Raw genomic sequence first — 26,263 nt, forward strand, 5'->3', positions numbered from 1 at the left:
TCCAGCCGTCTGCGGCTGACAGCGCGAGAGCTGGACGCCGCCTGCTTTCGGCTCTCCCAGCCAACAAGTGGGCAGGAGAAAAAAGGCTCTGGGTCCCCGGGGCTGCCCGCTCCCCCTTGCTGCGTCCCCATCCGACGTTCAGGCCCCTCCACAGTGCCTGCGAGCGGTCCCCGAGCGGGACCGTAGGTGGTCAGAGGAGAGGGTGTCCCTTCCCTTCCTCTCCATCCCGTAGGCGTTTGCGGCTGTCCCTGCCTTCCCGATCCGACTGGAGCAGCTGCCCTCCTCCCCGAGGAGCGCGCCGGCCGTCTTTCCTTTCTCCTTTCTAATGACATGCTTGCAGCTCTCTCTCTTTTCACCTCACCGCGCAGCTCGGAGGGGTTTTGCTCTCCCCAGGGACGCAGCCTGCCCTGGGTTTGTCTGCGCCGCGCCGCCGTGGAGCTAGGCGACGGGCTGCATCTCCCCCCCCTGCGCCGTGGCGGGGGACGATGCCACGCTGGTAAGTCTGGCTCTGCGCCTTCCCAGGAGGCCTGTCTCGCACCGCCTGTGGTTTGTCCGCTTTATGGGAAGCGGTTAACAAAGCTCGGCTTGGACCAGAGCCCGGGGCTGATGCTCTTGGCTGTGACGGGTGTCAGACACGGCCACGGCCGAGCCGCTCGCTGGGAGCCCCGTGCCCTGTCCCCATGGCGGGCACTGGTGCTGGCTGGCGCAGCATCACTTGAGGGCGCAGGTGTAATTTCTAGCCGATGCGGGCTCTCTTGTGGCCGGACTGCCTTTTGGGAGAGGTGCACTGGGAGCATTTGGCTGGCGCCACTCGGTTCTCGGTCCAGGATTGGGAGCAGCTTGAGATGTCCGGCTGAACTGGGAGCAAGCGGGTGCTCCCCTGCGGAACCCTGGCTGGGAGGAGATGGCAGAGAGCTGCCCCGAGGGGTGGCGTTCGGCTTCTGCTCTCTGGAGCAGCTCTGGTTGAAGGCTGGCAGGCCCTTTTCCTTCCCTGAATATTGCTGCCAGCGCTCCCTCTGCCTGCAGCACTCTGTACGGCCGGCGCGCGGCAAAGGGATGCTGCTGGCGGGATGTCTCGCCTTCGCGCAGGATTCGTGCTGGCCATTCCGGAGTCACCCCGCCGCCACTGCTCAGCTCCTGGCGTGGGTTGGAATTGAGGTGTTTTTACTTTCTTTTACTTAACTGAGGTATGTTTATTTTCCTGCTCTCTGCATGATGTGTTTTCTCACTAGCTTGGCTCCGCTGATGTGATTTTAGGACTCTGAGGCCCGAGTGAGGTCACTGGCAGTACCCCAACTCCAGCCAATGCTGGTTTTCCGGGCAGACCCAGTATGAGGCATACTCCTGTCCCCGTTGCCGAAGGATGTCATTCATTGTCTGGAAGCACTCCGGTGACAGCTGCTTTCCTGGTGGGAAGGTATCCGGAGCGCCAGGGATACACTCTAATTTTAGCCTGTGGGGTGTTTGCTCCAGAAATGTGCTGTAGCTTTGTTTCATCATTTGTTTTCTACTGTTTTTTTCCTATTTGCACCCCCTCTATGTTGTCACATCCTCGAGGAACGCTGCCACACCGGCTGATCCTCACGCCCCCTTGCAGATGAGCGAGTTTACATCAGCTTGCAAAGCAACTGGTGTGTGTTTGGAAGAGGCTTGGCAGAAGCGATGTCTTACAGCTCAGCCAACTCCGTCGGCACACGGAGAGGCTGAAGGCTCGGACGATTCCCTCTCAGCCACTCCAGTAGTCAGGCGAGGCCCTTCCTCTGCGGGAGGGAGTTGATGGTGTCTCTGGGAAACGGTAGCCACGGGACAATGTAAATTATAGACTCATAGAATGGTTTGGGTTGGAAGGGACCTTAAAGATCATTTAGTTCCATGCTCCCCATCCTGGGCAGGGACACCTCCCACCAGCCCAGGTTGCTCCAAGCCCCGTCCAACCTGGCCTTGAACCCCTCCAGGGATGGGGCACCCACAGCTTCTCTGGGCAACCTGGGCCAGGGGCTCACCGCCCTCACAGCAAACAATTTCTTCCTAATATCTCATCTAAATCTCCCCTTTTTCGGTTTAAAACCGTTCTCCCTCATTCTATCGCTCCACTCCCTGATAGAGTCCCTCTCCATCTTTCCTGCAGACCCTGAGTTCGGGGCAGGCTGTAGCCCCTGAGGTGTTTGAAGGGTCCGTTTGTCCCCCAGCAAGGGGAGAGGCTTCCCTTCCTCATCACCCTCGTATTGCTCTGGCATCACCCCCTCCATGCCCCGTCGGTGGAGGTGCCGTGGGCTCGTGGCGGAGGTGCCGTGGGCTTGCAGTGGAGATGCCGTGGGCTCACAGCTCGGCTCTCCGCCGGCTGGGTTAGCGATAGCGGCAGGTGGCAGTGTGAGCCCGCCGAGGAGCCGAGGGCTGCAGGCTCGCAGCCTGGGCTGCAGCTCGGAGCACACCTCCAGTCTGTGCGGCCACACAGCCAGCCCCGGACACCCTCGGAGCATCAGGAGAACACAAGGGGACAGGCGTGAGGGGGCTTTGTCCCAGCATCACCCTGGCTCGCATCTCTCCAGCCCGCATGCTCTTCTCAGCATCGCTCCTGAATGCGAGCCCTGCAGCTGTCCTGACAGCCCAGTGAGCCAGCGGGCAACGGGGTTCCCCTGGGAAACGGTGGTTCTCCTGGGAACCACGCGGGAGGGGAGGCAGCGGCCGCTGAAGGCAGGACATCCCTAGCCCGGTGCTTTGGTCTGGAAAGTCCTCTTGGGCTGTGGGTGCAAGCCCAGCTGCCTGGGAGCCTGCAGGCTGGGTAGTAGGAGTCAGGAGTTGCGGGTACCAGCAGTTTGTGTGAGCGGTGACCCGGGGCAGAAGTTTACCTTTGTGAAGGCAGAGGATGGCAGGGCTGGGCCAAGAGGGCTTGGGCTCCCTGGCCAGAACAGCGGGGAGCTGTGTGGGTGCTGAGATGCATTGCCTCCCTCCCCTGGGTGGCTTTGGCTTTGCTGCGTGTCTGCTTTTGGGCAGCAGCCCTGTCATAGCATGTGTTGGGTGGGAAGGGACCTCTAAAGGCCATCTCGTCCCACCCCCCTGCAGTGAGCAGGGACATCTGTAACTAGATCAGGTTGCTCAGAGCCTCATCCAGCCTGGCCTTGAATGTCTCCAGGGATGGGGCCTCCCCCACCTCTCTGGGCAACCTGGGCCAGTGTCTCACCACCCTCGGTGTAAAGAACTTCTTCCTGATGTCTAACCTAAACCTGCCCTGCTCTAGTTTAAACCATTGCCCCTCGTCCTATTGCTGCCTGTCCTTTTACATCTGAATACCGAGTTTTGTGTGCAAACCTTGCTTTTTTTTTTTTTTGCCTTTTTTTTTTTTTTTTTTTAAGGGAGGAGGCAGAGACCTCCTAATCCGCATTCACTGTCGCCTGTGGGCGGCTAGGTGGAAGAAGGGTGGGCTTTGTGTGGTGCGTGTAGGGGGGACACGTTAACGGAGGGGCTGTCTTGCAGCTGCAATTCAGCTTGGGCACAGCCTGTGGTTTGCCAGCTCGGAGAAGGACCCGCAGTGCTGGGAGAGGGTGACCTGTATTCCCAGGATGCACGTGCTCCATGCTCCAGCATCCCTAAACGCGGCTGGAAAATGCTCCAGCGTCGCCTGGTAGGAGGGGGCTGTTTCAGGACAAAGCCATTAAGTGGGGAACTCCCCCCCATCCCCTTCAGAAGCGGCCCCCCTTGTCCAGCGCTGCCTGGCATGGCTGTTTATTGGGAATGGGGTGAATTAACCCCCCTTTCCGCTCCCAGCGCACACGCCAGCCTCGCCGCGAGGCTGGCCACCCCAGCCCCATCTCCCGCACCCACTCTCCCCCGCCCCAACCCCCGTCTCCCATTTGATGAGGTTTAAAAGCTCTTTATTTCCAAGCGCCGCTCAGCAGGAGTCAAGCTGGGTCCTGCCAAGTGTTAAATGAAATAATTAAAATCCCCACTTTCTCCCCCTCCCGCTCCTTTCTCCGTAATGCTGGTAATTAGCCTGTAAAACTGCAGGAGGGGATGAGGAAGGGAGAATGTGCAAACACCTTCTGCAGGCTCCCTCCTCCTCCTCCTCCTCTTCTTCCCCCCTCCCTGGAGGAAGCGCAAAATGGCTCTCTAGGCATTGGGTGCTGTCAGATAAATCCCAATTAGCTCCCTGCCAAACAGGATTAGCGAGAAGGGAGCCAGGTGGGGAGTCAGCCTGGCAACAGCAGGAGCTGGGGGCTTCCGCGAGGTCTCTCGCTGGGGGAGGAGGGGGAGATTGACAGCTGTCACTCAAGTCCCAAAGCGGCACTGATTTTTTTTTTTTCGGTGTCGCGGGCTGGTATCTGGCGTCTGGTGGGCAGAAGCGGGCAGGGGAAGGAAAGCAAAGCGGTGTCTCCCGCTGGTGTTGCCCCTTCCCGAGTAACTGGTGGCCGAAGGGCGCGTGGTCCCAGGCGCTGCCTCCCCCATGCGGGGTCAGCGCAGAGACGCAGGGTCGTGCTGCTCCCGGCGCCGATGCGGAGGACGTGCCTCCTGCCAGCTCCGTGCTTCAGAAGCAAGAGGATAAAACTCGGGTCCTGCCCCCGCCGAGCGCGGCCAGCTGCACCCAGCCCAGCCCCTCCTGCCCGCCTGCTGCGTTTTGGCAGCAGCCGTGACATCCTCGCCGTGAAAGCCCAGAAACAGACCCATTAGTGGCACCAGGCTTTAAACTGGCTGGTGACCACGCGGAGGCCTTGATGCACTGAACGCTTCCATTTAGAAAACTGGGCGGCGGGGAGGGGGGAATATGGATGAGCTGAAAGAAAGGAGGTTGTAGAGAGGTTGGGGGTCAGTCTCTTCTCCCAAGGAACAGGCGATAGGACAAGAGGAAACGGCCTCAAGTTGTGCCAGAGGAGGTTTAGACTGGATATTAGGCAAAATTTTGACACTGAAAGGGTTATCCAGCATTGGAACAGGCTGCCCGGGGAAGTGGTTGAGGCACCAGCCCTGGAGGTGTTTAAAAGACAGGCAGACGTGGTGCTTAGAGATACGGTTTTTGTCAGAGTTGGGTGGATGGTTGGATTCGATGATCTGAAAGGTCCCTTCCAACCCAGGCCGTTCTGTGATTCTGTGATAATGATTTCTTGCCCGTAGCAGAGGAATAGCAGCTGTGTCTGAGGGATGCTACGCTGTCCCCTGTCCCTCCCTCTTGTTCCCTGCCAGACGCAGTGACTTTCTGCCTTTTGCACCCTGCTGGGGCTGGCCCTCCTCCCAACACCTGCAGCCTCAGCCGGGCTGTGTCCAGTCCCGAGGAGGAGGAAAGGGAGAAATGCCGAGAGCAGGGATGATGAGCGGTGGACGGACTGCTCTGGAACCTTGGCGTGGCTGAGGGATGAGTCCCCTCTGCCTGGGGCTGGCTGGGTTGGGATGTTCCAGCTGCGGGATGGGGCTGGGATGTCCCAGTTCGGACTGAGCCAGATGTAGAGGGACTGGGCTGTCCCCATGTCTCGGGTGCTTTGGCTCTTTCCACTTCAGGCTGGCCTGGAGCTGGTGATGTGCCTCCGGTGCTGCTGGGTTCACTGGCCAGCTTTTCCGAGCTGCTCACTTCTGAGCCGAGGTAATAGACCAAAGGCGGCTCTTTTTATGTGCTTTTTCACCTTGTCAGGTCGTGCTGTATTTTCCTGCCTGGTCCTTCACGCGCTGGTGTCAGAAGCATAAAGGGAAGGGCATGGTCTGCAGAGGGAGCGGGGGGAGCCTGGCTGTCCCTGCGTGCTGGAGCTGGCTCCAAAGGATGCAGGCATTTGTGAAATGCCAGAGCTGTACAGGGATGTCTCCATGCGGCCAGCTCTGGGGAGAGGCGGGATAACGGACAAAACCAACAGCCCACACGGATGGACCAGGCAAGTGTGGTGCCTCCCCGGTGCAAATGGCACTTCTGCTTATAAAGCCTCATCTGAAAGACTCGCAAGGGGCAAAGGTGTAAGTGTTTGGTCTTTCCCAAGAGGGGGATGAGCCGGTCTGCCCGTGCTGGAGTCTGAAACCTGCCTCCTCCAGGACGCAGCGGCTGTTGGGATCTGAGGCAGTGCCGCCCCTCAAAGTGGCCCCCAAATGGCTGGAGGGGACAGAGTCCTGGCAGACCCGGGAAGAAAGGGAGGACTGTGCGGTGGCTGATTTGCATGTGTAAACATGCACACAGGAGGATGCAAATGTCCTCGCTTCCCTTCTGGGATTTTTTTTTTTTTCTTTATTCCAAGCCTTTGGCCTTAGCCCGCGTGTGCTGGGATTGCCAGGGGAGCATGGCCCTGACGCCCTACCCGAGGGGGAGTGCGGAGCAAGCCAGGGGGGCAGAGGGATGCTGCTGGACCAGCATCAGCATGGCAGTGCCCTGGTCAAGGCATTGGGTAGGAGTTTGGCACCTTTGTTCCAGGGTGGAAGGATGCAGGACCAGGCCAAGCTGGCCACCTGGTGACCAAGTGAAGGAGAGAGCCAGGGTACTCTGCTCGCTTTTTTTGGGAAGGTCTTGGCTTCTTTTGTGATGCTCCAGAAATTCCCAGGGGACTGCGGTAGCTGGGGAGGGTACTGGAAATGGGGCAGCAGTGGCAGGGATTGAGCTTGCCTTTTGAGGGAAAAATACTGGGTTGGAGGCGGGGGGGGGGGCCTCCGTCCAGTTGCCAGGACTTGCTCAGCCATGTCTCCTCCCTGGTGAAGGGAGCGGTGTTGTGGCACGTCCCAGGAGGCAGCCGGGTGGCCTCTGGTGCTGGCTGAGGAGCCCTTTTCCGCCTGGCTCCTCAGCACTGTGCCTGGCAGAGGGCTTTGCTTGTGGGGGGGCTTTGGAGATGGGTTCCTAGCAGGGATCTGCTTGGGAGAGGCGGCTTGGTGGAGTGTTTCCCGCTGAGCACTCATGGCGCTTGGGCTCTCGGGGGCTCTTCGCAGCCCCTGCGTGTGTCGGGAGGAGGATGGCTCCCGGGGTGCGTGCCGATCTGCCTTACTGCTCGGACGTGAGGCCATCAGGCACCCTGCTGGCGTGGGCTCTCCTCCTGGCAGGGTGGTTAGGATGCAGCCCGTGCCTCGCAGCAAGCTGGGATCATGTTCTGCGAGTCCTCGGGGAGGGGAGGGAGCGATGCAGGTTTAAAGAGGAGCAATGTCTGGGACGTGACTTGGATTTCTTTCTTCCCTTCTCCCACTTTCTTCTTCCCTGTGCTGCTCTTGGCAAGTTGTACCTGAGGTGCTCGGACGCCCGGGATGCTCCCAGCCCACGTCTCTAGCAGAGGAGCAGCGTGGCTTTGTGGTGCGGCCTTAGGGCAGCTTGCGCCAATCCCACCAGGAGACCCTGCAACCCGCTGACTCGTGGTGCCCGAGATGCCCCGCTAAAGGACCACCCAGTCTCCTCTGCGTCTCCCCGCCGGAGGGGGAGAGTGGGTGGATTCGGTTTGGTGTTTGTGTCCCTCGGGCTCCAGGTGAATTGGTGAGGTGAGGGAGGGAGGGGCAGCACGGCAAGAGCAGGCTGGGGCTGGGAGGGGGGGATACGTGCCGCCAGCGAGGGTTATTCTCCCATCTCAAGTTGTTGTTGCCTTTTGGAGGAGTGTGTGGTGGGAAAGCTGCTGCCCGCCCATCTGGACACCCCCCAGGATGTCCCTGCAGCCGGAGGCGCTGGCAGACCAGCTGCCTCTCACGGAGACACGGCACCCAGACACCCCAGTGGGAGAGGCGAGCGCTGCCGAGCCATGGGGCGATGCCACGGCCTGGGTCTGCGTGGTGGCCGCCAGCAGTGGCCGTGGGGAAGCTCTGCTTCCCCCCCTGGCTGCGGCAGCTGCCCGGTTGGTGCTGAGCAGGGGGAGACAGGAGGAACTTAAAGCAGCTTCTCTGCAGGGAGCTTCCCAGTTAGACCACAGCGGGGTTGCCCGCTGCCACATCTCCAGAGTGCTCATCTCGCCCTACGAGCACGGGGACGGGTGTTTGAGGACTCCTTCCTTGCCTTGCTCATGCCACAGCAGGGTACAGACAGCCCCTCCGCAGCGCCTGGGGGACAGAGGAAGCCGCAAGATCCTCCTGTCCCGTGGCTTGGATGATAAACCAACCTCCGAAACTGTGTACAGTCAGCCCAGGCTCGTGTTTGCGTATCTCTGTAACCGGAGGGCCTTCCTCTCACAGGGTTTTGTTCATAGTTTCCAGAACTGCTTTCTTCCTCCATGGTGAGGAAGATCTCAGCCTGTTTGCGAAGGGCCGTGGTGCCTTAGAAATGGGGCGGCAGACCACGGTGCTCTAGATGCGTTGTACCGTGGGCAGGGCAACAGCTTGCCGGGGAGCTGTGGCTTTTGCCAGGGATGCCGTCTCACCGGAGACGGGGCTTCAGCCTGGAGAGATGCCGTGGGGAGCAAGTTATGGAGTGGAGGTTCTGGCAGCCTGGGCTTGTCTTGTGGGCACCAGATATCGAGATATCGCTGCCTTTGGGAGTGCTCGGGCTGTAGCAGGGCTCTTTGCTCTCGCCCTGTTGTTGGACCTTCACTTAAGAAATCTGGCTCTTGGCCCTGACCTCCTTCTAGCTTTCAGCCCAGCTCTGCTCTTGGCAGCTTTCCTTGTCCTTGCTGGCAGCATCCTGCCCAAGGAAAGTGGTGACCAGAGACTTCTGGCTTCCCAAGGGCAGGAATACCCGGGTTAGGGAAGGAAGGGAGCAGCACAGCTTGATGGTGCATCTGTGTCCCAGCACCTCTTTTCTCCCTTGGTCCAGCTGGGATCCGGGGCACGCAGTGGGTTCCTGGTCCTGCTGCCCGGGTATTTGTGTTGGGGCTACTCAGGGCGTGCTGGGGCGTGCAGGTGTGCTTCCCTCCCTCTGGAATAAACGTCCTAGGAAATAATAACTAGGGGCTGCTCCTGCTCTTTGCCTGGCTCTGTGGCTCTCCCTGGGGGTCTCGGGAGCGATGCTGGGGAAGGCGTGAGGACTTTCTCCGCCTCTCAGCATCTCGAGTGGGCGAATGGGCTGGCCGGGCGGGGAGAGGGGCTTCCACCCCCCCACATCCCCCCCTCCATACCCCCCCCCCCCCCCCCATCGCCCCCGGGGAAGCCGGGGCAGCGCGACCCCGCCGCCTCCTGCTCTTTGTCTTCAACCGCGCCGCCCCGTTCGCCTTCGCCTCCCCTTTGTTGGCCGTCGGAGCGCTCGGGAGGGGCTGGCTCCCCCCCCCCTCCCCAGTTTGCCGGGGGTCGGAGCCCGCAGCCGGCGGAGGGAGGGAGGGAGGGAGGGAAGGGGGGGGACCCAACGCCGGCCCCCGCGGGGCAGTGGAGCGGGCGGGGAAACTTGAGGGCGTGGGGCGGGCGCTGGGGCTCGGGCTTCTTTCCTCCTTGGCTCCCTTGTCTGGTGCTGCGTGGCCCTTTCATCGCGCGTGGGGCCATCCTCGGGCGCTGGAATTCAGGTCTCCGAGCTCGCTCTGCACCCCCACCCATCCACCCACCCATCCACCCACCCACCCACCCAGGGCGGCTGCCGCTCCCGTCGCTATCACCATCACTATCACCATCGCTATCACGCTTCTCCATGCCGGGCTCCGCCGGGAGCTGGAACCTCTCCGGGAAGGACTGGCATGTCACAGCGGCGTGAGGAGGGGACCTGGCCTGTCCCAGCCGTGGTGGCGACGGTCCCCGCGCTGGGCAGCGTTGCTCTCCGCCGGCGAGGTTTACGAGGCGGCAGCCTGCCGAGGAGGAGAAGCCGGGCTGCCGTCCCTTCTTGCTCACCGGAGGGTTTGGTGGGTACCGGAGAGCTGGCTCCCGGTTTGCCGAAGGAGGGGCGACGGCGGCGGAACGCTGTGCATCAGCTGCCCTGGAGGAAAGCGGAGGCGAGCGGGGATGGATGTGCGGCGGCTGTGAAAGGAGCCCCGGCGTGGAAGGGGGAGCGCCTGCCTTCACCCGGGGGGTGGGATAACTGAGCGGCACCCTTGGGCTGCTCCCGGCTGCGAGGAGCTGCCCCGGAGGGTCAGAAGCCGCTGAGTGTGGAATTGCCTGCCCCGGAGGAGACGTGTGGACAGCGGAGGAAGCTCAGCGTTGCTGGAGCAAGGGCGGTGCGGAGCCTGAACGGGGAGCTGAGAGGCAGCCGCACGCTGCCGGGGTGGCGAGACCTTCCCTCCCATCCCTGCCAAGAGGATACGGATGTTGCCAAGGCTCCGAGGGGTCCCATGCCGGCACCCCTCACGCCGTCTCTGTCCCAGCCCTGCTCTTGGGAGCCGGCGCATGTTGGTGCCGGTGCTGTTCCCGCACTGGTAGCGGCTTCTTCCCATCCCAGTGGGCTTGGCCGCAGAACTTGAGCTCCCAGCACTTTCGCCTGGGGTTGTTTAGTTTGCTTTCTGCGGGCAGGTGTGGATTTGAGACCTCCCGGGCTGGAAGAGGGATTGCTGAGCACAGGACCGCGGGTGTCTTTTTGGAGCGGGCTTGGACCTGACCCCTCGGCTGTGCCTCTGAGATGGCAGATGTGGGGACAAACTCTTGCTCCTGAAGGTGCTCCTGGCCCGCCCTGCCCTCCTGTGAGCAGGGGATGGGAACCTCTGGGAAAACTTAAATCCTGTGGCTATCGAAGACGACCGGGGAGGGGGGGGAAGAAGGATCCATGTGAGCCTTGTGGCTGCTCTGCCTTGGATGGGTTGGTGGCGGGTTGAGCTTTGGCCTGCAGCGTGACGGCCGAGCATGACGGCTTGCCAGTACCCCATGGCGCCGGGGGCCTTGGAGCGGGACCGGATGTACCAGCACAAGGTCTCCTTGGTGGTGCGGTATTTCATGATCCCGTGCAACATCTGCCTCATCCTCCTGGCCACCTCGACGCTGGGATTTGCCGTCCTGCTCTTCCTCAACAACTGTAGGTGTCCCTGGGCGCGTGGGAGGAGCAGGGGAGGGAGAGGCAGGGGTTAGGTCAGACGACGTACGGGGGCTCCGGCGTGGGGACAGCCCTCCCAGCGCTGCCAGCCTTAGCTTGGGTTTCATTCTGCTCCCAGGCGCTCATCGCATGCCTTCTGCTGTCTGGGGAGAAGCTGGGGAGGCGACAGCTTTTTTCCCTGCCCCACTTTTCCCTGAGATGGTGCTGGCCCAGAACAGCAGAGCTGCGAAGGCGGGTGTGCGTGGGCTCCAGCTCCCCACCGTGCACGGTGCGCTCGTGCTCGCAGCTGCGCCAGCACCCTCTGTGTCCCGTATCCCGTTCCCCTCCCGAAACGCTGCGTCTCCCAACCTGCTCCTTGAGGTCTGAGCGTGGGTGATGTTCCTGGGTGGTGGTGGGGGAATGCAGTCAGTCTTTTTGCGAGGTGGGGATCTCAGCAGGGCTGTTTTGGGGGGTGAGGGGCAGAAGATGGGCTCCTGTGAGTCCTGCCCTGGCCAGGGGCTTCTGCTGCTCCCTTGTTACGAGCTGCTGAACCCCCGTGTCCCCATCACTATAGGTGATGGGTGGGAGATGCGTCTCTTAGGCTGGTCCAGGGTCCCTGCTTTCTATACCCTCTCCCGCTGTGAAGAATCAGCGGAGGGCTGGGCAAGAGGGAGTTTTCCCCGAGCTTAGGCTGTTGGTCTGGTCCCTGGGGTGGCTGCGTAGATCGCACGCTTGGGTGTGGGCACATCCACGTATCGCCGGCTGCTCTGGGCTCTCTTGCCTCATCCTTGCCCAGGTGCTCACCCTCCCAACGCCTGGCTTGCTCTAGGCACAGCCCATGGAGGAGGACTCCATCGTGCAGCGGTGTCTTTGACCTCCTGGATGCTGGCAGGTGTCAAACACCAGCTGTGAGAAAAACCTTTAGAGGGCAGGCAAATCCTCCAGCCTAGCTTTGGGATGGGCTGTTTCCCATGGGGGGGGTGTGTGTGTGGGGGGGTGTGGTTAGGAAAAAGCTGTGTAAAACCGTAAAATACACGAATGCATTTAAAAAGCAGCGGCAGGAGCAGCGCCCAGGCGATGGGAGGGAAAGAGCTTGGCCAGTAAGGAGCGGTGTGTCCTCTGCCACAGCCTGGCTTTGCTGCCCCTGGGCACGTCACTTAATAGAGAGCAGAGCACAGCTTGACGCTGACTTTCGGGTGTTTCCCACCCAGAATGGCAGGCTCTGTGGAGCCAACATGCTTGAGTGGAACTCTTCTTGCCCCCCCCCCAGCTTAATCAGAGGTTACCCAAATGTAGAGGGCTGGCTGGTGGCAAGGCTGTGCCACCTTGTTCTGGGTCATGTCCGTATGGGAGGTTTCATCTTCTGCTGCCCCCCCCCCCACACCCCTTACTCCCACCGATACCTTCTCGCCTTGGAGCCTGCAGCGTTCCCTGCTGCTGTCCTGCTCAACCCAAATGACTTGGTGAGACAGTGCCCAGGTCGGGCGCGTGCACGTGTGAGAGGGGTACGCGGCCCCCGTGAAATGGCACGCAAGGGGCTGAGGCAAGCCCCAGCCCGGCCAGGCAGAAGAGGGCTGCTGCCAGATCCCAAGCCGGAGATGTTCCATCGATACAAGGGGGTGAGCTGGGGCTCCTGGCTCCTGTTCCTGCTGCTCCCTTCTGGCTCCAGGACCTCCCGGGCGCTCCCTGGGTGCCTGTTTGTGCAGGGCATGTGTGCTGAAGGAATTAAATGCTGTCCCGAAAACTGCTGGGGAGCTGCGGACAGAGGTCTGGGGGGGAAGAGGAGGGAGAGCTTGCAAAAGGGAACTGCTGATAGCCCTGTGTTTTTTGTTTCTTTGCAGACAAGCCCAATAGTTATTTTACCCAGACGCCGCCGACGCCGCGAGATGGTAAGTACACCGTCGCTTGGGTCTTGTGCTCGGGATGCACTTGAGAGCAAATGGCCCGAGCCTCTCGTGCTCCCTGCAGCTGATGCTGGATGCGCTCCTGACCCAGTGATCTATTTTGCCGCTGACTGGCGGCTCTCGGTGCCCGGGGCAGTCCTGCAGCTCACTCGTGCCCTCTCCCCTGCCCTGGGGATGCAGGGATGCCCTCCGGAGTGAGGAGGGAGGGCAGAGCCACTCTCCCTGTTGCTCCCTGGGAGGCACATAAGCCCTTTAACAGCAGAGGATTTCCTGGGTGGCTGTGGTGGAGGTGGGGAAGGGCTGGGAAGGGAGATGGGATCTTCCATGTGCTCCAGCGGTTTGCAGAGCTTTACTGGTTCATCTGCTGATGCCATGGAAGGGAAGGGACTGGAGAAAGGGACCTTAATCCTTAAAAGCAGCAGTGTCGAATCCAGCGGCTATTCTATGTTTGCCACCTGAGTGTCTTCCTGGATGTTGGCAAAAGGAGGGGGGAGGCAGAAGGAGGTGCAGAAAGGCTTTGCTGCTCTGTGAGCACAGAGGGGAAAAATAAAAAGCAAATGTCACGTGTGCCCATGGTATGTGGCAGTCTCAGGTGAGGGAAGGACCATGATGGGCTGTTAGCATGAGGAAATAGCCAGCAATGGGGTTCTGCCTCCCTTGGTCCCTCCTTTTTTTTTCTGATGTAGCATCAGAGCAACCTAGAGGAGGACAATGAGGGAGGTGACCAGTTTCAGCTTCTGGAACCTGGAGCTGGAGACTGCATCTCGCCGTGGCCTGGGCAGCAGACGTCCCCCCTGCCCTGAGAGCAGGCGTAGGCCAAGCAGGACACTTATTCAGGGAAGTGATGGAGATGTGACGTTTCCCTGGGGCTCTCTGTGGCCTTAGCGGGTCTTGGTCTTGCTGGGAAAGGACCGGAGTGGGTTGTGCTGGCTCTCGGCAGCAGGAGGTGAAATGGGCCCAAAGCAGGTAGGAATCTCTCCAGCACAAGTACGTGGGACGTGGGGTGGGCAGCTCAGGGAGAGGTGAGTTTTGAGGCTAGCAGAGGTTGCTGAGATGGTGTTGGCGCTTCATTAAATTGCTGCTTCTGCTGTGCAGCCAAAGTTGAATCATCCCAGCCCATCCAGGCTTGGATCGATAGCTGCTAATGCTATATAAATGCTACCAAAAAAATTCTGTTGGGCTGGTGCTCCAGCTGGCAAGAGGTTTTAGCCTTGTCAGCATCAAGAGTAAAATGGAAGTTGGTATTCAGCTGGACATCAGCTATCTCCACTGCCCTTGCCAAAAAGGGGGTGTAAATTCTGGGGGACTGTGACGCAGCCCTCCTTCCTCACCCATCCTTGTTTGGGTCCCGCAGGTTTCTGCTTCTGGGGTCTCCTAACAATTCCTTCCCCATCTCCAGATTTTGACCTTGCCAGTCGTGAGGCAGTATGGTGCTTTCCTCGTCCTTTTCCACAGTTATTAGTCCTTCCCTGGCGGAGCGGGTGGGACGGCACGTGGGTTTCCTATAGACTTGCATTTTCCCGGGACCTGTGGCTCACACTGATGGATTCCCTGGTGTCTGACGGGCAGTGGACTCACCAGCGCCTCGCGCCTTTTCTCTGGGCTTACTAAAGCCTTCCAGTTTCACAGACCTGTAGGAACTTTGGGTTTTGAGGCCATGCTATTATCAGTCATTGGCTATAAAGGCTGGTGGATGCAGGCAGGCAAGCACATGCTCAGATAATCTCATCATAGGAGCTTTGTTTTCTCTGAAAATCAGGCTTAAAATGCCCTGTTTTCTGCTGGCAGGCTGTTCAGTCACCTTCCCCAGCCTCCCTAGTTTCACGTGCACAGATAAGAACCCAGCAGAAAACAGCAGCCAATTAATAACACGTTTGTTTCTTTCTTTCTTTCCTTCTCTGATGGGGGTGGGGAAGGAGGCGGGGGAGAAACGGATGCTAGATAAAATGTGATTAATCTATAATTGGACCAGAGAAGACATCTAAAGGCAAAAATAAAAACGAACGTAGGTGTAACTCCTAGCTTAGGGCTCCAAAATATTAGCAGCCCAGCCCATCCAGATGACATACTCCAAAAGATCTCTGGTCCCCACAGGAGATGGAAAACTACCACCCTTGGTGGGCTGCCAAAGGAGGCACCTCCTTTTGCAAGTCTAACACGGTGCAAATGGCTCGTGTTGTCTTTGGGAAGCGTTTCTGGGCAGAGGGGAGCAGGGGGAAGAGGTTCCCTCTGGGGTGAAGGTGCTGGTCCCCGCTGCTTCTGCTGCACTGGAGGGACTGGCAGCGTTCATCACCTGGGCTGGCTTGGAGACACGGTCCTGTGTATAGACAGTGCTTGAACTTGTAAACTGCTGAGATGTGGCTGAGGTTTGCTGGGTGAGGGCCATGGCTCTCCTGTCCCAGGCTTCCTCTCGAGGGTGGCTTTGGTGGGACAAGGTGTTGCGCCAGTGGGAGCTGTGCCTGGCTGTCCAACTGGGCTGTTTGGGGAGGGCTGGTTGGGGACCCTCCAGACCCACCTCCCTTCCCTTAACCAGCTGCATCTGAGAGGGACAGGCAGGGGACAGTCTCTGCCTCGCCACACCGTGTCCCTTCCCCAGGCGGTACCTGGTGGTGTGACAAAGGTGGTGGGCGAGGATTTGGTGGGTGTCAGCAAGCAGTGAGTGCTCTGGGGTAGGGGCTGTGCTCCAGCTCAAGAGTGTGACAGTGCCAGCATCGAGCACAGCCGGACCCTTCAACTGCTTCTTCTCCAGCTGGGCTCCCTGAGGATTGTCACCAATTTATCTTCTGGGCCAGATCCTCATCTTCTACCAGTCTGTAGCTCTGTGGTGAGCAGCGGGTTGCTATCAGCTGGCAGCCTGTGCCGGGAGCCAACAGATCTCTGCCCACCGGTACCAGCTGAGGATCTGCAACTTGGTATTTCTATCTGGAAACCCTCCTGCTAGAAGGTTTGCTGTGGTTCTCTCCCTTTCCAAACGGTGGTGCAAAGCTGGGACAGAAATCATCGTCTCCTCTGGCAATGTCAGACCTCAGTTTTCGTCTGAAGGAAGTGGCTTCCCACACTTTGGGCATCTCTTCTGCAAAGACCCTGTCCTGCGTGGCACAAAAGGTGCTGCAGCCACCACCGCTCCCGGGTGCTGTGGTGCTGCTGGAGGTGAAAGACTTCACCAGCCAGCGGGGAGGTGTCTGTAATTAGCGCTCGTGTGCTATTTATCTCTTCCTTTTCTTCTAATACCGATTTCAAACCTAGAAAACTCTTCAGCCACGCATCGATTTACAGCGTGGTCCCTGCTTGGTTTTGAAATAAGGCTGTTAATGCTGTTGACTCGCTGCTTGCTCCCAAATCTCCCACAGCTGGGCGGGGGCTTGTTAAGCTCTCTTAAGGTCTTGAGCCTGGCTTTCTTCAACGCAGTGCTCCAGGAAGGCTCTTGCCTTTTCCCCACCTGAGGGACTGGCCCGCGGCATCATCCAAGCTGGCTAATTCTTCTCCTTTCTCCTCAGCGGGAGGCAGGAGCCTGGGGAGTGTCTGCGTGGGGAGGTGGGGAGGGGGCGGCTGTTGGCTCAGCTGCAGCCCCCCCCGCCCAGGGCAGCAGCGCTCTGGCAGCTGCGGTGCGGGGGGCAAACAGGGTGGGCCGAGCCTTCCCCGCATCCCCTGGGGGGGAAAGAAATGATGGTGGTGGTGGTGGGGGGGGAGGATTTGGAGGGTACCTCCTCCCTTCCCCTTGTTCTCGCAGCCTCTGTGATGGGAGGTTTGGTTTCTGTTTGTTTGCAGCATCCCTCGTGCGGGGGGCGAGGTTGGTTTTGCTGTTTGCTCTGGGGAGGGCGAGGAGAACAATGAGCCCTCTCGGAGCCGGCAAGGGCTGGGCTGGCTGCTCAGGTGGATCAGTGGGATGAGACATGGGGCTCTCGGGGTCCGCTCCCTGTCATCCCTCTCTTCTTGCCACCCTCATCCTCCCCTCCGGGCGCTCCGCAGGGGTGCGGGAAGCCTTCTCGGCTGGGGTACTTGTCAGCGAGGTCCACGTGGAGCACGATGGCACGGCCAAACAGCAGCAGCTCCAAAGAGCAGCCAGCAGGACACAAAGCTGTCCTTTTCGCGTGAGGAGAGCAGGGCTTTGCCTCGCTGGTGGCAGTTTTGGCTCTCACCGTGCCTGCACGCACACTGCCCTCCCGTTCCTGGTGCAGGTTAATCTCCTCCTGTTCCCTGGGGCCAAAAGCAGAGCAACGCTGGGTAAACTGAGGCTAGGGCCTCCTTGGCAGGGTCCGGGCAGTGCCTTCCACCCGTGATGCTATCACCAGTTTGGGTTTCTTGCTGGTCCCAGCAGCTTTCTGGAGTGCATCCTAATCTCAGAGCTCCATCTTGCTCCAGCCTGTCTCGAGCAAGCATCCCTCATGGAGGGGGAGAGTCGGGATAGCTCACTAGGGTGGGGGGAAACAGCCCTTTCGCTGGCATCTGTGTGCCTTTGCAGATGTGTTAATGGCACCAGCCAGCTGTGGGTCCTGTCTCCGCTGGGTTTGGAAACATCCGAGAAGGCTGAGAGGGCTGGACACCCATTTCCTTTTGGGAAGCGTGGATAGAGGGATGCTGGCCCAACCCGTTGCACCAGGCCAAGGGAGCAGCGCTAAACGCTTTATTTATGGCCGCGTAAAAGCAGCGTTGATGCACGAGATGAGGACATCTGAGAAATTAAATATTGGAAAAACGCTTTCTTGTGCCTGGCAGCCCCATAAATACAGGGTTTGCAGCACTGGGCCGGGCGTGGTGTTGGGCAGAGAAAACGCTGGTGCAGGTGGCTTTTCACGTCCGCCTAGGAAATCAGTTAGCGGATTAATCCGCTGATGCTCTTAGTCCGGTGCGTTGTCTTTCACGTGCCTGCTGGATGCCCTCTCTTCAGCACCCTGTTATGGCTTTGTCTCATCAGGTCCAGCTCCCTTTTTCCTCCAGCGCCTCCGTCTCCAGCCAGCGTCCCTTCCCCATGGATTGAGAGACAGCCACCTGCAGCATTGTGACGACTGGTTCCCCGCATCCTTGCTGGTGGCCGTCTCTGCCTTCCTTGGGTGCAAACGGTGTTGCACGTTACGGAGCATCTGATCTGTGCCGGGGGGGTGTTAGGAAATACTCCCCACCCGTAGATGACTCGATAAATTTGGGCAGATTGGGTGTTACCTTGGCTGTGCTGGGGCAGCAAGGGAGCCTGGAGGCTGCGTGTGCCTTGCCGCCCTGCAAAGGGGACCGTTCTGCACGGGTGGTGTTGGGAAGTGGCGTTTCACGACCTCTCCGCTCTCTTCCAGCCCTCTCTCTGGGTGCGTTGGCAACTGAGGAGGGGATGCACGGGGAGGGGATGCCCGGGCACGGGGAGGTGATGTGTGGGGAGATGCTTTACTGGGCTACGGTGCCCTTCAACACAGAGCACTGCCTGGTCCTGCTCGTGCTCCTGCTGTTTGAGAACTTCACCAGGAAAAGATTCCTTTTATTTGATCGGTTTTAATTAACATCCCATAATTCTGATTATGGAAGGATTATGGAAGCTATCCCAGCTTCCTCTGGCCGGTAACCTATTGGCACGGATGTAATGAGGAGGAAAGAATTGTCTTGGGCTTAGAAGTCACGTGGGGGGCTTACCTCCCTGGCCCGGGGACTCGTGCTGCCCGCAGCCGTCCCGCAGCCCTGAAATTAAACCTCGCAGCGCGATGGCAGCGAGAGGGCCGGGGAGGCTTGTGCTGGCGTACCCTCCTCCTGCTGCCAAATCCACGCTGAGCCCTTCCTTCCTCCTCCAGTCCTCGTTGGAGGGAATACTGGGAGGCAGCCTTGGGTTTTTAGTGTCTCGAAGGAGCCAGGTGGCTCTCTGCACCTGCTCAGGGGGACAGGGGAGGGGACACTCGGCTGCCCTGGGAAGAGAGCCATGAAAATATAACTTAAAATAAACCACAAGCTCTTCAATTTCGTTCCCTTTGTGCGTGGCAGTACTGGAACACCCTGCTGGCTTTGGCTGCTAATCCCAGCCTATTTCTCTTTTGACACAAGCCAATATAAGACTTGGATGCCGCAAAATGAATTCACAGCGCAGAGCTTCGTAGCGGGGCTGATTTCAGTTAGTAGAAGGGGAAGGTGTTGCAGAACACGTCTTTTTTTTTTTTTTTTTTGGCTGCCCACAGATGCGTTTCGCAGCCCTTGGTCTTTTTCTGACCACCCACGCTCTCCTCCTTTCGCACCCATGCTTTTCCCGGCCCCCGCCCTCTCCCGCACCTGCGGTTTGAAATGTCGGGAGCAGATTTGTGGCAGCAGGAGCGGGGAAAGAGACCTCCTCCGGCAGTAATCCGTCTCTCTATGGCCTCGGGCCGTGGTGTCCCCTCTCTGTGTCAGCTCCCCACGTGACAAACGCTGTGGGACAACGGGGTTGACGTTAAGCTTTGCAGGTCCACAGCGGCTGCTGGGTTGCCATCGCCTCTCCTCTCTGTGTGGAGAGGTGGAACAGGCGCGTGTGGGGAAGGGATGCTCCATGGAGTGTGTTTGGGGCTGCCCCAGGACCACAATGGCTCCATGGAGGCGCTCGCCTGCTTGATTGTGCTGCCAGTATTCCCCTCCCAAGCCCCGTTACGCTGAGGAATGACTCCTTTGCCAGGGCTACCTGCGGAGAGGCGTGATGGGGAGCAGGGAGAGGTTTGTGCCCGGCCGCGTGGCACTGGGGTAGCCCAGGCAGACAGGCAGATTCTCCAGCGGCGTGAGCGGTGGAGGTGTTTCTGCGCTTCTGGCTGTGCCAGCCAGCGGCCAAGGCTGGTGTTGCTGAGCGAGGAGGGACTCGGAGCATCGGAGCATGGCGGGGAGTCTTGTTACACATCACGGAACAGGAAAAAAAAAGAAATCACTCTCCCTGCGCAAGGTGAAATTTCTATACCGAGCTTCTCAGCAGCTGCTCACTTTTAATTACATAGTGCCTGCTCCTCCTCTACGAGGAGCTTTGCTGCAGCACGGACTGAAACATGGACCTCCTGTGCTGCCGGTACGGCACTCGCTCCCACAGCACGGGCAGGGGGCGACCCGGGATGCTCTTCTGTTTGCCTCGGGCTCCTGGGCAATTTGTGCTTCCAGGGAGAAGCCATCCGTGCCTTTGCTGGCCCAGGGGGTCCAGCAGTGAAATCACCGTGGTTCCATCTTTGGCTTCCCCTTCCTTTTTTTTTTCTTTACTTCTATTCACATCCTATGGCAGTGAGGCAACAGGTCGGGAGCCAGGACTGGGATCTGCTTGTGGAGCGTCATCCCCGTGCGCTCGGCCCGCGGCCCAGCCTGGCTTTCCTGCCCGCTGCCGCAGCGGGAGCCACTGTTTCCCCGCCTGGGTTTTGCACCCCGAGCACCGCGGCAGAGCGCACTACAGCCCGAGCAGCTCCGACTGCTTCAGGGTTGCTCTGGAGAGAGCAGAGATGCTAAACATAGCTCTTCAAAAGCCGAGCGGTAGATAAGGTAGCAGCAGTTATTAGACACCACTTTTGATCTCTTGAGAGCATTTTCTTCTCCATTTACAGTGAGGTTTGAGCTTTCTCCTGGGGATCAATTTATGCACTTTCATGTTACGTGGCTTAAGTGTTAGAGGAGGAGTAGATGGGAGAACTGCGAAGGTGTTGCTGTTTTCCCCTGTATCGGGTCCTCGCGAAGGTTGCGGATCCCCAAGCTTACCTCTCTCCACACCTCTCTGCCTCTCGTCTCCCAGGACTATCCTTCTGGCGTTTAGTCTCGGAGCGTTGTGACAAAGCAACAGCATTTGTCTTGCTTTGTCTTCTCTTCCCCTTGGCCGTGCCATGCTGAAGGTGGTGCGCGATACCCTTCAGAGAGAGCTAGTGCATCGCTACCAGCTCCCGCGTTAGCCCACTGCAAATACTGCCTGATGCCGAGGATTTCTTGCCAAGTGCGCGCTGGTTTTGGAGGAACGTGGCTCCAGGTCCCAGTGACACGCGGAGTCTCGCTGTTGTGTGGTGGGATGCAGGATGCAGCCAAGGGGAGGCCGGGCTTAGACCTGGGGCTTAGGGATGGAGTCGCTGCGTTTCGTACTTCATATGAAGGGCAGAGGGAGAGCAAAGCAGAGCAGGAGGTGTGAAGCTGGCTGAGATGCCAGGGCCAGGAGCAAGCTCCTCGCTAAGAGCGTGAGTAGACCTTTCAGAAAGACCTTTCAGACTTCTGCCGGTGGCCTGGGAAAGGTGGGCGAAGGACAACGTGCTGGCTTTGCTGACAGTGCAGCTGAGTGCTGGCTTTGGACCTGCTTTGGACCAGCCTTCTTTCCCTCCAGGCACCCAGAGCCTGCGGCAGCCCACCTTCCCTTGCTGAGCTCTCTAATCTCCCTGATTTGTAAACACTCCCTTTCGCAGAACGTGGCCTCCGCAGGCAGGTGGGAGCAGGTTAAAACCATCCAGGTATTTATTTTTTGTTTCCTTGCCCTTGCCTCCCTCCCTCCCTCCCTCGCGTGGGCTATGTTACAGGCTGCCGTCCCATCTGGGCGCCTTCTTTGTGTGCGCTGACCTTTGGGGGTTTAGCTGCGGCGTGGCTCCTCAGGGCAGACTCCTGCTTTTGGCGAGGCCGGGGGGGGGGGTCTGGGTGCGCTGGGGTGGGCAGGCCTGGGGGGGGGTCTGGGTGCGCTGGGGTGGGCAGGCCTGGGGGGGGGTCTGGGTGCGCTGGGGTGGGCAGGCAGGGCGTCGGGAGCCTGCAGCCGAGGCTGGCTTCTCCCTCCCATCCCTTCTGGAGCAAACTCTGGTTCCTTCTGGTTCCAAACTGCTCCTCTCTCCGATGGAGGTTGATGAATTCTTCCAGTGATCAGGAGCCACGACAGTCTGCTCAGGGCCGCTCTCGTGGGGGGAGCTCATGACAGATTAATGAGAGAGTCTGTTGAGATGATGTTTGGTTTGCAAGACTGACTTTGATGTTTTAGACCCAAGAACACAGATCCTTTCAACTCCTCCCCTCTCCGCCCTGCCCTGCCCGCCCCTGGCACCGCCATCGCCTTGCTCACTGCCATCTCTCTGCCTCCAGCACATGATTTTGCTTTTAGATCTTCCAACTGATCAACTTTTTATCTTGCTGCCCGCCCTTCCTGACCCCCAATTATGGACCGTGTAGTCAGCTCTCATAGAATCATAGACTGTGTTGGGTTGGAAGGGACCTCTAAAGGCCATCTCGTCCCACCCCCCTGCAGTCAGCAGGGACATCTGTAACTAGATCAGGTTGCTCAGAGCCTCATCCAGCCTGGCCTTGAATGTCTCCAGGGATGGGGCCTCCCCCACCTCTCTGGGCAACCTGTTCCGGTGTCTCTCCTGCTCCTCCTTTGTCTGTCTTGGCCCGTGCTGCCCGTGTCGCCGGTGTTATCCCTCCAGTGCTGACCCCTCTGCTGCTCGCGGGTTAGATTTCAGTCGTGGTGGCTTTTAGAAGTGAAGAGTCTTTTCAGGCAGCTGGGCTTTTAAGGATGTGGTTGGTGATGACCATGTTTTTGGGCTTCCCCTGTGACACAGGAGCACAGGGTGTGTTTGTGGGGCTGAACTACCACACCGCGGTCTTAGGAGAAGATACCTGGTTTCCCAGGTATCTGTGCAAGTAAGATCCATGGAGAGCTGAGAGCATCACAGAGGCTCCCAAACTGGATGGTGGACCATTCTTTCAGTTTGTTAAGGTCCTTCCATCCTTAGAACGCGTCATCAGAATGTGCTCTTGCAGCCCAGAAAGCCAACCACATCCTGGGCTGCATCAAAAGAAGCGTGGCCAGCAGGTCGAGGGAGGTGATTCTGCCCCTCTGCTCTGCTCTGCTGAGACCCCACCTGCAGTACTGTGTCCAGCTCTGGAGCCCTCAGCACAAGAAGGACGTGGACCTGTTGGAGTGGGGCCAGAGGAGGCCAGAGAGATGATCCAAGGGCTGGAGCCCCTCTGCTGTGAGGACAGGCTGAGAGAGCTGGGGGGGTTCAGCCTGGAGAAGAGAAGGCTCCGGGGAGACCTCAGAGCCCCTTCCAGTCCCTGAAGGGGCCTACAGGAAGGATGGGGAGGGACTCTGGATCAGGGAATGTAATGATAGGATGAGGGGTAACGGTTTCAAACTGAAGGAGGGGAGATTTAGATGAGATATCAGGAAGAAATTGTTTGCTGTGAGGGTGGTGAGCCCCTGGCCCAGGTTGCCCAGAGAAGCTGTGGCTGCCCCATCCCTGGAGGGGTTCAAGGCCAGGTTGGACGGGGCTTGGAGCAACCTGGGCTGGTGGGAGGTGTCCCTGCCCAGGGCAGGGGGTGGCACTGGATGATCTTTAAGGTCCCTTCCAATCTGAACTTTCTACGATTCTATGATCCAAACCAGATGGTGGACACCTGCCATTCACCATCCCTTTGGAGGTGCCAAGCGGTGTTTAGCCAGGGCTGCGGGGTGGACGCTGCCGGTGCCCGTGTCTGGCTCTCCCAGCCCCATGGCGGAAGCCTTCAAGCGGGGCAGGCGGCTTCTTCTCCCTCGCCGAGCAGGCCCTGGCTGATGCAATTAACATTGATGGCAGGGAGGGTGGGCCTGCCGAGAGGAGTAGATGTGCACAGGCGAGAGGCTGGGCTGGAGCGCCGGCCTAACCCGTCGCCATGGCAACGGGCGCCTCGCGCTCATGCAGAATTAATGCCGGCCTGAGACACACATGCGGCTCCATCCCCGGTGTTTCCCTCTGCCCTTTCGGCACAAGGGAACCCCGAAAGCAGCTCTGCCCTCCTCTTTCCGTCCTTCCCCTGCCTTTTGCACCAGAGCTGGCTTTCCATGTTGGATGGCAGCAGGGCGGGCTTGCGTAGGGTGTCATGGTGGGGCCTTGCCCCTGCTCCAGAAGGAAGGCTTGACCTCATAGAATCATAGACTAGTTTGGTTTGGAAGGGACCTCTAAAGGGCATCTAGTCCAATGGGCAGGGACATCTAGGTCATCTATTCCAACCCCCCCGCAATGAGCAGGGACATCTTCAACTAGATCAGGTTGCTCAGAGCTCCATCTAACCTGGCCTTGAATGTTTCCAGGATGGGGCATCTACCATTAGGGACTTTAGCCCCTGGCGTTTATTGCGCACACACCCTTGTCCTTTGCTGTTACGTGTACTTGCTACTACCTCGCTTGTGCTTCTTGCCTTCTGGCTGAGGAGTTCTCCATGGCGGGTCCTCAGCGGCCGTGGGCGCTATCCATCAATTTCAGTGGCTTCGTGCCTGCTCCATGATGGTGGCTTCTCTCTAACATAGATGTTTGCCCAGAGAAGCTGTGGCTGCCCCATCCCTGGAGGGGTTCAAGGACAGGCTGGATGGGGCTTTGAGCAGCCTGGTCTGGTGGGTGGTGTCCCTGCCCAGGGCAGGGGGCTGGAACTAGAAGATCTTCAAGGTCCTTTCCAACCCAAACCATTCTATGATTCTGTCATTTAACAGCGACTGCTCTGAGGCAGGGTTTGGGACAGGACAAGTCACTAATATGGCCCACTAGTGACCTCCCTATCCTTGGGGACCAAGTAGGGGACCGGTGGTAGGTGGGACGCAGAGGTGCACGTCAGCTCGGCGCTAGTCAGTGTGCGTTAGGGATTGAAAAGATGTATTCGAGCATCACAGCTTTTCCCCTCTGCCGCCCAGCCTAACCAGTTCCCCTTTGTATTCCCGAGCTTTAAATGGCTTTAGCAGGGGAGCACCCACCACTTGCCAGAGAGGGCGAGTTTTTTAATCCAATTTCTTTAGACTAAAAGGCAGCCGCCTTGCACATTTGGCACGGACGCCCTCATTCTTTAATTTCAGGCTCTTCCTATGGAGAAGACTAACCAGTGCCAGCGATTCAGCTACCAGTAGGTCCTCAGAGGTGCAGGTTGCCCTGACCTTCCTGGGAAGTGTCTTTCTCTCTCCATCTCCGCCTCCAGCCCTTGCTGCAGGGATTCATGGTGCCGTCTGTCTGGAGCACGGCAGCGTGGCTGTCATGTACTGTTAGCCTTTCCTCGCTCCTACCTCTTTCCCATCACTGGAGACACTTTAAGCCATGAAAGCAGGTACATCCCACCCTCTATCTCCCACCCACGAGCTGTAATCAAGTTTCCGGCTGTGCTTTACTGATTGTTTTCCTCGGCCTGTTTGGAGAAGGGACGGACCCCCCTGGGAACTGGAGCGGGTCCAGGCTGGGCGAACGCGCGTTCCGCCTTCAGCAGGCAGGTCTGGGGAGGGGGGGACCTGCCAGAAATCACCCGCGCGTTTTCCCAGCGTCCCCCTCCTCTGTGGGGGTTCAGGGCCCTCCTCCTCCTCCTCTTCCTCCTCCTCCCTTGGCAGGATTCCTGCCGAGGAGAAAGCTTCTAGGGGGAGGAACCATGTGGCCACCAGAGCCCCTCTTGGTGGCCTGGCCGGGCACCGTCAGGGGACGCGGGGCAGGCAGGCATGTGCTGCAGAGAACCTGGCAGGGTGCAATAAGTAATCAGCAAGCTGCTCCAGTAGCATTTTATATTTTTTTTTTCTTTTATGTATGGTGGAAAAGAGCAATTTTGACATTACATTTATGATGATTGTTATTAAGCTGGAGAAACATTTTAATGTGAATGCTTGGGGCTTATTAGATAGAGCTCTTCACCTCGAGATCTCAAAGCACTTGAGGAAGCCAGCTTGTTATTAAGCCCTACAAGTATATATTGAGCTATTTACCTACTGACGTCGGGGGTTTGGTGATTATTATTATCTGCGTTTTCGTTGTAAATGGGAGGACCAAGGTGCAGAACTCGGTGGGGAGGTGAAGCTGGAAGCAGAAGCTGCTCTCCACCCTCCCTGCCTGCAGCTGCCTGCCGTCTCCCTGCTGCCTGTCCTCACTGCTCCGGGCCAGGAGACTCGGAAGAAGGCTGGGATGGATTGAGAAGCTCACCTAAGAGCTCTCTTGGGAGCTTTTAGTGCAAGTTGTGGCGTAGCCGCACCTGGCAGCTGGAGAGAGGTGGAGGGTGCTGGCTCCAGGCTGGGGGGGGCAGCACATAACTCGAAGCCTTGGGTGCTGTGGTTTTTAGGATGCAGGGGGCTGACGGAGGGGCACAGTGGAAGCCGTGGGGGTAGAGAGGGTGTTGCTGAGGCACAGAGAGAGCCCTTTGCATACGTGTGTTGTCACAGGCTCTCACTTGGCAGAATAGTCTTGCCAGCTCTGGGCCAGGAGTGCTCCAGGATCATAGAATCACAGAATGGTTTGGGTTGGAAGGGACCTTAAAGACCACCCAGTGCCACCCCCCTGCCCTGGGCAGGGACACCTCCCACCAGCCCAGGCTGCTCCAAGCCCCGTCCAACCTGGCCTTGAACACCTCCAGGGATGGGGAACTATACATGTGGGTGCTGTGCAGCATCTTCATTTTGCCCAGTCTCTTGGGCCCAGCTCAAGGAGGACCTTTGCTTCAACAGCAGTCTTCTCCTGAGCTGCCTCACGCCAGCTCCCACATCTCTCTGCAGAGCGGAGCCGCATGTGGGGACCCTCAGTGGCTTCTAGCCGTTCTCGTGGTGGCTCTGGCCCTCCCTGTTGGCCACAGCGGAGCTGTCCTATTCTCAGCTGTCCTTCCAGCCGTTTTGGGCATCTGCAGGCGCTGTTGGACGTGAGGAGGTGGAGCTGGT

The 26,263-nt window shown here is 58.9% G+C and overlaps 1 protein-coding gene across 5 annotated transcripts in view; it reads left to right on the forward strand.

Annotated features, from left to right (window-relative positions):
• AGRN (agrin) overlaps positions 1-26,263 on the forward strand; it is a 132,381-nt gene that overhangs the window by 53,163 nt on the left and 52,955 nt on the right. For 4 of the 5 annotated variants that reach the window (XM_063353555.1, XM_063353556.1, XM_063353557.1 and 1 more), the window contains one exon: positions 12,628-12,675. In XM_063353555.1, coding sequence (XP_063209625.1) covers positions 12,628-12,675 — 48 coding nt within the window. Of the gene's footprint in view, positions 1-9,256; positions 10,790-12,627; positions 12,676-26,263 lie in introns of those variants that run through there. The other variant, XM_063353558.1, reaches the window with a different exon arrangement.

The sequence above is a fragment of the Chroicocephalus ridibundus genome, chromosome 16 (genome assembly GCF_963924245.1).
Source record: "Chroicocephalus ridibundus chromosome 16, bChrRid1.1, whole genome shotgun sequence".
Classification (NCBI taxonomy): domain Eukaryota; kingdom Metazoa; phylum Chordata; class Aves; order Charadriiformes; family Laridae; genus Chroicocephalus; species Chroicocephalus ridibundus.